Below are 12378 nucleotides of genomic sequence, written 5' to 3' on the forward strand. Positions count from 1 at the left end.
TCAAATAGTTGATGGCTTACAATATGTCACTCACAAGGAAACAAGTGTGAACCAGAAATACAGAAATGTATTAACAGCTGCCCAGCCTGGCTGTAATAACCTTCACCCATGCATGTTTAACTCTTGCCCTCTTTCTGAATAGCGAGATCTACCAGTTTTCAAGGAATCCCATCCTGCTGTCTCAGGGTTCTCTGCCAGCTTGTGTAGGCTATTTACTGTCTATATCATATAAGGTAGCACTTACAAAACTCCTACTTTTGTTTCAACTAGATTTAAAACTTCCAATACAGGATCTCTGTCAACAAATTCTTTGAGAGCATGAGGTGATGTGTTTGCCAGTAAAGTTAATGTAATGCCTGTGTTAAAAACTACAGTCTAGGGCACCTGCGTGGCTCAGTCAGGTAAATAACTGGCTTCAGCTCGGGTCATGATCCCAGGGTCCTAGAATCAAGCCCCGCATTGGGCTCCCTGCTCAATGGGGAGTCTGCACTCCCTCTCCCTCTGCCTGAGGCTCCCCCCTGCTTGTGCTCTCTCTCTCTCTCTCTGTCAAATAAAATCTTTAAAAAATAATAAAAATTAAAAATAAAGAAGTACAGTCTAGAATGAAGGACATACCAATGGTAGCCCTGCTCCACCCACACTCTGGTCCCATACTTAGAGAAAAGCTCTGACAAATTGGTGTTTCCAGGGCTTTAAACTGAATATATTGGGGTTCGGGGGTGGCTCAGTCATTAAGTCTCTGCATTTGGCTCAGGTCATGATCCCAGGGTCCTGAGATTGAGCCCCACATTGGGCACCCTACTCAGTGTACCTGTCAAAAAAAATAAATAAAAACTTAAAAAAAATAAACTGAATATATTAAAGGGTGTTGAGTGCAGTACAGAGATGTCTTAGAGGAAATCCAAGAGCTGTCTTCAAACACTTAAGAAGCTTTCAGAAGACTAGTGTCCCTCTGTCTTTTGTAAGCAGAGAGTAGAAGTAGGGTTAGCGTCCAGTAAAATTTTCTAATGATTGGAACTGCTTGTAGGAAACAAAAGGGTAATCAGTGGAAAGTACAGAAGTACAACTAACCTGGTAAAATGTAATCAGGGTGGAGAATAAGATCCCACCAACAGAAGGCTTGCAAGTAACTCCTAGCCAACATGCTTCCTTGGTCCTTCCCACAGGACTAGAACTGCCATCAGTCCTTACTGGGCACTCATTGCTGAACAAATCGAGTCATTAATGGATCAGCCCAGAAACATGGGAGAGAACCTTATCTCACCTTTCCCTCACCTCTATATTTCAGCAGCAAGTCTGGTCTGCTCTGCCTTCAACCTACACCTCTACCCAGACCATTACTTATCCCCTCCACTGCTAACACCCCAGTCCAAGCCATCATCATCTCAAGACCTCTTTTTCTTTCTGCTAATCTCCCTCAATCAGTTTTGCCCACCACTCCCCAGCCCACCTATTCTCAAAATCGAGGGCTAAATGATCTTAAAAATATACATTTCTCCCTTGTGTAAAACCCCGCAATGACTCTTCAACACTCAGTATAAAACCCAAACATCATACTAAGTAGATGCAGCCCCTGCCTCCCCCTCTGACATCATCTCTACCAGTCTCCCACTGGTGTCGTCGGCTCCACCCACACCAGTCCTGCCTGTCCCTCAATTTTTCAAACTGGCTCCGACTTCAGAAATTTTGCACCCGCTGCTCTCTTTGATTGAAATGTTCTTCTACCCAAATCTTCATATGGTTGGTTCCTTCCTCTGTTTCAAGTCTGAGCTCAAACGTCCTCTCCTAGGGAAGACAATGCCCGACCACCCAGCTCGGTTCTCACACGAGCCCGTTTCGTCATCTTTCTGTTTCCCACCCCTCAGAGTCTCTTATCCATCCCTCCAGAACGTGAGCACCCCAAAGCACACCGCACGTCTCTCTCGTCTCTGTTCCCAACACCAGTAGCGAGAGAGCCTTGCCCACGGGGCCACCCGAGGCCCGGCACAGGGTTGAGCGGTTTTGCCCGGAATTCTGGACCTGTTTCTCACAGACCCCAGCGACCAATCTGGCTCGCACCTTCTTCCAGCGGCTCCAGGCCGGTTCCATAGCTGACTAAGTCCTCATCGCTGTCACTGTCCAGCGCCGCCATGCTGCTCCCTTCCGGGCCCCGCCCCCTCGCTACGGATGCCTCGAAGGACCTAAAGCCTTCAGCCCTTTCTCCGCGAACCTAAACGAAGCTGTGAGTGCAGGTGCAGGAACGTGTCCGCAGATCTGCCTCTCGCCCCGCGCTTGGTAGTTCTCCACCCCGTCTTAACCAGAGCCGGACGCCGTAGGAGTTGCCTCGCGGACTCTGGCAGCCACGACATCCCATCCTAGCTCCGCATTGAGCGGGTCTGGAGGAGGCGCTTGGGAGAAGCTGGAAGCCCACCAGAAGTCCCGCCGCGGGGCTGGTGCCGGGTGTTGTATGCCCGCCCCCACCCGCTGGCCCCCGACCCCCCTCCACCTCCCTGCTCGCAACCTCGGGTCCCACCTTCACTCCCACCCCCACCCCGCCACCTGCTGGGAAAGTGCCAGTCCTTCCTGATACGCACACGCTCTTTGTGTATATCACTCTTAGGTTTGCATAGGTGGAGTCCCCTTCCAAACCTCCGGAAGGATACCCAAACTCTGGAACTCCGATGTCCGTGGTTAAGGGAACTCGGGAGAAAGAGAGAAAGAGAGAGTGTGTGTGAGAGAGGAAGGAGGAAGAGAAGGAAAAAGGAAAAGAAAAAAGGGAAGAATATTAAAAAGAGAAAGAAGACGAGAAAAGGGAAACAAAAAGCCAACAGACCTGTAAAAGGCTGCTGTGAGAGGCAGTGGGGACCCTCAGGACGTCCCTATGGAACCTAAAGAAAGAGCCATCTCTCAAATGGGGTGCTGTCATCCCAAACCCCCAAACTCCTTTTTACAGGGGGGAAAGAGGAAACTCAACTAGTAAGGGGTGAGATTGAGAGATGAAAACCAGATCTGGAAGCCCAGGTTTTCAAAATGAGGGTCAGGAGCTGGCATGAGTCAGAAACACCAGGGTGTTGTTAAAATTCCCTTTATCCATCCCCCAGGGCTTCCAAAGCAGAATCTCTGGGAGTGGGGCTGTTGCTTGAGCACTCACTCTAAGCACCCTGTGATCTCAAAGCCTTTGCGTTCACTCTTCTCTCGGCTTGGAATGTCCTTCCCCCAGATGCCACATGACTCATTCCCTCACCTTCTTCAGTTATCTGCTCAAAGGTTACTTTCTCAGGGAAATCTTCTATGACCCTATTTTAAAAACAACCCCTATTTTCTCTGTGCTCAGTGGGGAGTCTGCTTCTCCCTTTCCCTCAGCCCCTCCCCCATCCCTAGTGCAGGACAACGTGCGCCCGCTCACGTTCTCTCTCTCTCTCTCTCTCTCAAATACACAAAATCTTTTAGAAATAAATAAAAACAACTCCCATTTTGCAACACTATCCCACCTTACCCCACTTTACATTTTTCCACAGCACTTCTCACCTTTAATACTCTGTATAATTTGATATACTTATTTATTATGTCTATTGTCTTTCTGTTTCCATCCAAACTATAAGCTCCACAAGAACATTGATTTGGATCGGTTTTTCTTATTTTCTTTGCTGTATCCTCAGAGCTTAGAACAGTGCTTGGCCCATAGTAAGCACTGAATAAATAATTTTGAAAAAGAAAAGGGATGAATAACTAGCCATGAACCATAAATCATGGTTATGGTACATGACTTTAAAAAACAAAAGATGTTTTAAAACGAGTTTTAAAAATAGCCACGGAATTGTTTGACCCCTCCCACTGAGAATAGAGTCTATGTCCCCTTTCCTTGAATTTAGGCTCCATAACTGCTTAACCGAAAGATTGCAGTGAAAGTCGTGACAGTACCTCTCCTATACCCAATCTTTAAGGAAATTTGCAGATTCAGTTTGGGATCATGGCCCTGGAATCCAGTCTCCCCGCTGTGAGGAAGCTCAGGCCACAAGGAGAGGCTTTGTGTAGGTCTGTGACCTAGCCTGGCCCCAGTTAACCATCAGCATCTATGGCCAGATGGTTCTGTGAGGGAGATTCCAAAATGACTCCAGTTCCAGCAGGAGCTGCATGCGTGTCTACAGCTGCATCCAAGACCTCGTGGCTGAGTTCAGTCACCTCTGGGAACCCTGAGAAATAACAGTAAGCTAACTGTATTTTAAGCCATTATAATTTGGAGTAATTTGCTGACAGCCATAGGTAACTAGAATAACCCATGCGCTGGAATGGTCTAAGTCATTAAAATAAAATGCTGGTGAGGCATGATCTCCAACATTTGCTGTTAAATGAGCAAAACAAGGGCTGAGACAGAGTACACAGGTGCTGCCAGTAATAGTGAAAGAAAACACAAATAGCCAAATTTATTGTGGCTACTATATCCACAGTGTGGGTACATCCACATACGTACTACGATATGCATAGCGTATTTCTAGTAAACTCCCTGAAGAAACTAGCAACAATGGTGGCCACAGATCAAAGGAAACCAGAATAGAAGGGATGCATGTATACAACATTGTGCCATTTGAGTTTTTGCTTTTGGCTACATCTCTGGGTTGTTTTTTGTTTCCCCAAAACATTTTTATGTCAGTGGCTCGGTTTTGAGTCTAAAAGTATGTATTAGGGTGTACCAATGTACTAAGGGAAAGGCATCTTTTTGTTTCCTGAACCTGAAGGGCTCCAGGGTCATCGGCCCATCAACTGTTATTATGAGTCTAAATGTAGATATTGGCAACTAATCCATACACCCACACAAATAATGAAGGTCCATGATTTTATTTCTAAATTATTCAAACCTATTTTCTTACAGTTTATAGCTTTTAATGAGGCAAGAAAAACCCAATAAAGTCATTATTGAGAGTTTTACTCAACTGGATCCCTGACAATCATTAGCATTTGGTAAAATGATAAGAACCACTCTCTGATTCCTGATTGCTAAAGTTCAGAGGAACAAGGGCCGTTCAGAGTCCCTGTATCTTCCTCAAAGAGTGGCTCTCAGTTGTCTCCTGGGTATTTTTAGGTGACTGGATGCTCCATCTGTGACCCTGGTCCCTTACAGCCTCATATTCCTGATTCTCAGCAGGGGGAACCTAAAGGCAACATGGTTTTATACAAGCTATAGTAGCCCAAATGCCCCAGACCCTTCCTTTCTTACTTAGACATGCAGAAAGGAACAAATCTCAGGATCTTTTTTTTTTTTAATATTTTATTTATTTATTTGACAGAGAGAGAGATCACAAGTAGGCAGAGAGAGAGGAGGAAACAGGCTCCCTACCGAGCAGAGAGCCCCATGTGGGGCTCGATCCCAAGTCCCTGGGATCATGACCTGAGCTGAAGGCAGAGGCTTCAACCCACTGAGCCACTCAGGTGCCCCCAAATCTCAGGATCTTATCAGAAAACTGCAGATAGGAAGATGTGCTCAATCACCTAGGTATGGAGTAATTTCTTCCTCGTGGTCCATACATCAGTGCTGGTGGTGGGATGGTCATTTGTGACAAAGAGGAAACCTGCTTTACATACTTTGGAATCAATGTCATTCATTTTCCTGCATTGAGTTTTCTTTTCTTTTCTTTTAAGATTTTATTTATTTACTTGACAGAGAAAGGGAGAGGACAAGCAAAGGCGCTGTAGGCAGAGGGAGAAGGAGAAGCAGGCTCCCTCACTGAGCAAGGAGCCCTACAAGGGGCTCCATCCCAGGACCCTGGAATCATGACCTGATCCAAAGGCAGACACTTAATGACTGAGCCACCCAGGTGCCCTTGCATTCGATTTTCTTATTGAACTATCACATATAGGGCTGCCTGGGTGGCTCAGTTAAGTGTCGGATTCTTGGTTTCAGCTCAGGCTATGATCACATGGGTCATGGGATGGAGCCCCACGGAGGGCTCCATGCTCAGCGGGGAGTCTGCGTGAAGCTTCTTGCCCTCTGCCCCTCCCCCCATTCGTCCACACTCATGCGTGTGCATGTGTGTACGTGCTCTCTCTCTCAAATCACTAAAAAAAGAAATATCACCTATATACAGAAAAGTGTACAAATCATAAGCACACGGTTCTACTCATTTTCCCAAAGTAAACATATTCATGTAACAATAGGCAGATCAAGAAATGCAAATTTTCCTGAGTCCCGGAAGCAGAAAGTCCCAGAATGGACTAATTTTTTTTTTTTGCCTGCTTTATACATTATATAAAATAGAATCATACAGTATTTTCTGACTTCTTTTGCTCAGTGATATCTCTGTGGGCAAAATATGTTGTTCACAACAGATTTATTGTGTTCATTTTCATTGTGTAAATTTTTTCATTATGTGAGTATGCCACAATTACTCATTTTACCATTGGGTTGATGGGCATGTAAGTATTTTCTAGGTAAGGGCTATTTTGCAAAGGACAGGGTGCCTGGGAAGCACAGTCGGTTGAGCACCTGCTTTCAGCTCAGGTCGTGATCCCAGGGGCCTGGGATTGAGTCCCACATCGAGCTCCCTTTGCCTCTCTCTCTGTCTCTCATGAATAAATAAACAAAAGTTAAAAGAAAGAAAAGTGCAGCTGTAAACATTCTTGGACATGTTTTATTGTGAACACAACCCAGGCAGGCATTTCTGTGAGTTATCTACCTAGAGTTGGAAATGCTGGATCACAAGCCAGTTTTCCAAAGTGATCCTAAGGATTTATACTCCCACGATGCATGAGATTCTGGTTGCTCCACATTGTCACCAATACTTGGCATTTTTTGCCACCTGTCACTCATTTGTCACTCCTTAATCACTTCTCAGTATGCCAAAGTAGACTTCCTTTTAAATCACAGGAACAGTGTAATGTAGAATTGTGTATGATACAGCACCAGACAGTCTAGCTTATCAGGCTGGTGACCCCTGAGCCTCAGCTTCTTCCTCTGTGAAATGGGCATGCTAAGTACCCATTTCTAGGGTTGTGGGAGGACCAACTGAGATAATGCACACAAAGGGCATGGCACAGTGCCTGGCATAGAGTAAGTATGCAGCAAACGGCTGCGTGTAAGACCATAGTTTATAGGGATGCCTGGGTGGCTCAGATGGTTAAGCATCTGCCTTAATGGTTAAGCATCTGGGTCCCAGAATCCAGTCCAGCATCGGGTTCCCTGTGGAGCCTGCTTCTCCCTCTGCCTCTCTCTCTCTCTGTGTCTCTCATGAATAAACAAATAAAATCTTTAAAGAACTGGGTGGCTCAGTTGGTTAAAGGACTGCCTTCAGCTCAGGTCATGATCCCAGAGTCCTGGAATCAAGACCCCAGATAAGGCTCCCTGCTCAGTGAGGACTCTGCTTCTCCCCCACCCTCTCCTCTCTCACGTTCTCTCTCTCTCTCTCAAATAAATAAATAAAATCTTTAAAAATAAATAAATAAAAATTAAAAAAAAAATATATATATATAAAATAAAGACCATAGTTTATAGCTAGGGAAACTGAAGCCACAGGGGGTTAAAGGATCTGGCCAAGGTGACTCAGTGGCAGAGCTTGCCAAGCCTGAGGTGGCCTCTGTCATTGGCATACTTCCACGGCACCATATGGCTTCAGTTCCTAAGAATTTTTTTTAAAGACTATTTATTTATTTGACACAGAGAGAAAGAAATTAGAAAGAGGCAGAGAGGCAGGCAGAGAGAGGGGAGGAAGCAGGTTCCCTGCTGAGCAGAAAGCCAGATGTGGGGCTTGATCCTAGGACCCTGAGACCATGACCTGAGCTGAAGGCAGAGGCTTAACCCACGGAGTCACCCAGGTGCCCCAGTTCCTAAGAATTTTTAAATAAGAATTACAATATCTGGTCTATAATTTACAATGAATTTTAGTCATGTAAGTATTACCTTGTAATTTCTGCTTTTAATTTGGCAAATTTCACAGGATTCTCCCAGAGGAGATGTACATCAGAGAAGCCAATGTTCCTTTTGTCAAAGAGCAGGTATTAGGTGGTGGGATTTGCATTTTACTTGGAGGAACTGGGTCCCTAGACAGTCAAGCACTGGCCTCAGTCAGAGGGTAAGATGAGGACTTGACAAAAATTGTTGTTTGTAGTTCAGATTTTAACCTTATGCCTACCTCAGAAATTCTCACTCAGAAATTTTTTTGTTATGAACACAGGGGCTCCTTGGCGGGTCTTGTGACACATACCACCAGCAGGGGTGACAAATTGAAGACTAGATGTTACTCTCCTGCTGGGTCAGCAACAACAGTTCTCATTTCCTGATCATAGTGGGATCAGGGATATGGGGTTCAGACCATGGGACCCCCCGCATGAGCCCTGAGAATACTAGAGATATCTGATCACGCATAACCCCAAGGGGTGACTCTTAGGTGGCTAGTGTGGCCTTTTGGGCCTCATAGAAAAGTGCTCCTTTTCCTCTGAGGACACCCAGGAGACAGCATGAATGTGGGCTGGTGTGTTTTTAACATTATGCCTCTTTCTCTTGTTTTTCCTTTTTAATCAAAAAAGCAGCTCAGGAAGGCAATGGTGTCAGGCTATACTAAATAACAGATTATGGGTTTTGCTGTATTCATTTTTTTTTTTTTTTTTTAAAGAGAGAGAGTACATGCCTGAGAGGGGAGAGGGGAAGGGCAGAGGGAGAGAGAGAATCCCAAGGAGGCTCCTCCTCAGCGAGTAACCCCACGCAGGGCTCATTCCCATGACCTTGTGGATCATGGATCATGACCTGAGTGGGGGGGATCATGACCTGAGTGGAAACCAAGGGTTCAATGCTTAACTGATTGAGCCACCCACACATCCCTGTATTCACTTTTTAAAACAAGATCTTATTTATTTATTTATTTGAGAAAGAGAGCATGTGAGCAGGGGAAGGGAAAGGCACAGAGGGAGAAGCAGACTTCCTGCTGAGCGCAGAGGCCCACATGGGGCTCCATCCCAGCACCCTGAGATCATGAACCTGAGCGGAAAGTCAGACACTCCACAACGGAGCCACCCAGTCGCCCCCCTTCCCGTTCAGTTTTATGTGTTATCTCCCCATAGGGCAAGATACCCCTGGTTTCCCACTTATGGTTATGATATAGTTGTGTTTTCAAATCAAGTCTGTTTAAATAAAGTGAGTAAATTTTAAGGAGACTATTAAGTCATTAATAGTGCAAGTGACACAATATGTGACATATTGTAAAGGCAATTGGGGCTTCAAAGTGGTAGGAGATGACAAAAAACTGAAGGTGATAGGGAATGACTGAAGTCATTGAACCAAAACCGATCTTACCCACTAACAGGGAGTGTGCCCTTGCCCACTTCACTCTGCTGAGTCTTGGTCTTCTCCTGGGTCAAATGAAGATTATTTAATCCTTTTATTGCCAAAGGGTCATGAGAATGAAACATAATCTCTGTGAACTTTCAATGAGTACAGCAGAGGTTCTGTTATTAACTTTATTATTGGTAGTAGTAATAGTACAGATGTAAGAGAAAGTGATCTGCTTCCCTAGGATCCTTGAAACAGAAGAAACTGGCATTTTTTTTTTTAAGATTTTATTTATTTATTTGGCAGACAGAGATCATAAGTAGGCAGAAAGGCTGGCAGAGAGAGATGAGGAAGCATGCTCCCCTCTCAGCAGAGAGCTCGATGTGGGGTTCAATCCCAGGACCCTGGGACCATGACCTGAGCCTAAGGCAGAGGCTTTAACCCACTGAGCCACCGTGTTTTTAAATTCGCAGCAGCACGTGATGCGTTTCCAAGGCAATGGATTTATTACAGGATGACCGACATATGCTGACATTAGGTTAATACTCATTTCTGACCTTAAGAGAGACGGAGAGTTTTTGCATCAGTCAGAGTTTCCTGAACACCTGTGCTAGCCCTGAGCTGGTTAAGACTCTTCAGGTGCCTAGAATTAAAATAGTCCTTTCTGGAAATGCCTTTTCTTGCGCTGCATCTCAGAGTTCTGCAGGCAGTGTTGAGGAGGGTTTTTTTGTTTTAGGGTTCTTTTGTTTTTTTACATTCACTCGATCGTTTGTCCTTGGTTGTTGCCACTATTTGCTTTAAAACTCTTGAACAACCCCTGATGCACACACTTCGCCCCCCTTCCCCTCCGCCGCCCACCTCCTCCCCCCGGTTTTTTTGAAGAGAAGGAAATGGTTGGCTTGTTTTGAAAGTAGATTGTGTTCTGTTCTACCTGCGGCATCCACGGCGACCGCCAAACACAGCAGCAACTGCGCAAAAGTGTCCCTCGGTTGGGGGAGGGAGGGTTAGGGCTTGCAAGACCCCTGTGCGGGGAAGCGTGGCCCCGCGAGCGTTGGGGGGCTTCCAGCTGTTCGCCAGGCATCTGCTCCCGGAGTCCATGGGTCAACGCGGGGTGGTGGGTGGGTGAGAGGGTGGTGTGAACCCAGGGGCCCCGCTTTCACTCCTAAGCTAGGCGCGTCCTAGACCCCAGCCTAAGGGGTGCACTTTCGTCTCAATACTTTCGGCCAGTTCGAGAGAGAGCACGATCTGATCCCATTTTGCAGCTGAGAAAACTGAGGCTTGAAGTGGTAGGTAAAGGCACTCAAGGACATCCGCCCAGTTTCGCGTCACAAGATACTTTCTGTGCACCCACCCCCCCGCCCCCCAGCGCGGTCCGCGACCCCCAGTGGATCTGCCTAGTCTCTGCAGCGAGGGTGGGGGAAGAGTAGGGTTGACCACCACGCCAAAAGGTCTGAGTCACCGAGTAAGGCCCGCAGGGGCGCAGCCAACTGTCCCTCAGGGTCTCTGACTCGGGTCCGGGTCCCCCCGAGCCGGAAGCTGCTCCTGGCCGCTCGGCCTAGGGTCCAGCACTCCCGCCGCGCCTTCTACGTGGCGTTGGGTTTGATCGCAGACCCCGCGGCGTCCGTGCTCCTTCAGGGCGGGGCCACGACTTCATCCCGGAGCTCCGCGTTTACCCCCGGGGCTCCAGACAAGGGGCCGGGTCCCTAGCTCCAGCCTTGCTGCGGCCTCGGAGACCCCGGGCCCGCCTCTGCGCCACAGGGCTGACACAGTATTGAAGCCCAGATTAGAAATCGAGCGAGGTGCCCAGGGGCTCCAGCTCTCCCCGCCGCAAGCCCGGGACCCGGGGCGCGGCTTCGCCCCGCCAATCCGGAGCCGGGGCGGGGCAGGGGGCGTGGTCTCCGCGCACCCCGCGGGGTCTCCAGAGCTGCTAGCCTGCCCTGGGGCGGAGCTGAAGGGGTGGCCACGCGGGCGGGGCGGGACCGGGCGGATCCCAGAGCCCTCCCGGGCCGACGCGCGGCGGAGCCTCGTTCAGTTCGCCCTCCGCGCCCCTACTGCAAGCATGACGGACGCTCTGCTGCCCGCAGCCCCCCAGGCGCTGGAAAAGGAGAGCGACAGCTACTTTCGGAAGGTGGGCGGCTGCGGGTGGGCGGGGAGCCTACCGAGAGCTCTATATCTGCTGCAGCCAGGCTGTGGAGGGGGTTGCGGGAGCGCGCGGCCGGGGTCGACCAGGCCGGGAGGGGGAGGGGGCGCACTGGCTTGGGGAGGGCGGGGCAGAGGCTCCCGGTGTGGGCTCGGGCAGCAGTGTACCCGGCGGCACAGTGCAGGTGGCTTCCGGGGCTGGGGGCGGGGAGGGGTGCCTGGGGCAGCCCCACGCAGGTGGCGGCGGAGGCTGGGGGCCGGGAGGGGTGCTTGTGGCCGCCCCGGCGGGCAGTCCTACACGACTGGGGAAGGGATCAGTGCCTAGTTTGGGGGACGCCCGTGGCCTTGCGGTGCGTTGGAACCGGAGCCCATCTTTAATCCAAGCTTTTGGCGGGGCGCGGGTGGAGATAGAGGGATCCTCCTCCCCAAGTGGCTTGGCGTTCTCCTTTTGCCTCCAGGACGCTTCCAGTGTACGTTTCTTCCGACTTTTAGAAGGCAGGGGAGATTTTTCGGTGGGAGGTGACCTCCAGCGTTGCCCCCTTTTCTGCCCCAATCGCCTGGGAGGGAGTGCGCGCAGCAGAAGTGAGGGCGCGGCGTCGCCCCTGCTTATTTTATGGCTGAGCCGATTTACCTGATTGTTGGAGAGACCCTCCGTGAGCACAGGCTCCGCGGGAGATTTGTACGCCCTTGCGACCGTCCGCACACCGCCAGCCACCGGCCCTGGGATAACAGCCCGACCACCCAGTCTCCCCAAAACGACCCCAACTCGCAGGATGGGGGCGCTGAGAGGCCTGCAGGTGGCCAGGCCTGCTGTACAAAAGATGCTTTCGAACCTGGAGGCACGGTGACACTTTCCACCCTGCCTCCTTGGAGGTTCTAGCGATTCTAAAAATAGCTTTTGGAGGTTGGCCAGCTTTGACTGGGTAGGTTGAAAGATTGTTTTGTGTGTGTGTGTGTTTTTAATATATAACTCATAGGACAGAAGACTGGAGTTCGTAATTATA

At 48.9% G+C, this 12378-nt stretch overlaps 2 protein-coding genes across 2 annotated transcripts in view; one reads left to right on the top strand and one right to left on the bottom strand.

Moving 5' to 3' along the window:
- GPATCH1 (G-patch domain containing 1) overlaps positions 1-2179 on the bottom strand; it is a 45101-nt gene extending 42922 nt beyond the window's left edge. The window contains exon 1 of the mRNA XM_004765211.3: positions 2059-2179. Within this exon, the coding sequence (XP_004765268.1) occupies positions 2059-2131 (73 nt within the window). The 5' untranslated portion in view covers positions 2132-2179. The remainder of the gene's footprint in view (positions 1-2058) is intronic.
- Positions 2180-11208: 9029 nt separating this feature from the next.
- Positions 11209-12378, top strand: part of RHPN2 (rhophilin Rho GTPase binding protein 2) — a 57535-nt gene continuing 56365 nt past the window's right edge. Inside the window, exon 1 of the mRNA XM_004765212.3 lies at positions 11209-11363. Coding sequence (XP_004765269.1) covers positions 11295-11363 — 69 coding nt within the window. The 5' untranslated portion in view covers positions 11209-11294. The remainder of the gene's footprint in view (positions 11364-12378) is intronic.

Source organism: Mustela putorius, unplaced genomic scaffold (assembly GCF_011764305.1).
Source record: "Mustela putorius furo isolate JIRA1106 unplaced genomic scaffold, ASM1176430v1.1 tig00000174_pilon_pilon_pilon, whole genome shotgun sequence".
NCBI lineage: Eukaryota > Metazoa > Chordata > Mammalia > Carnivora > Mustelidae > Mustela > Mustela putorius.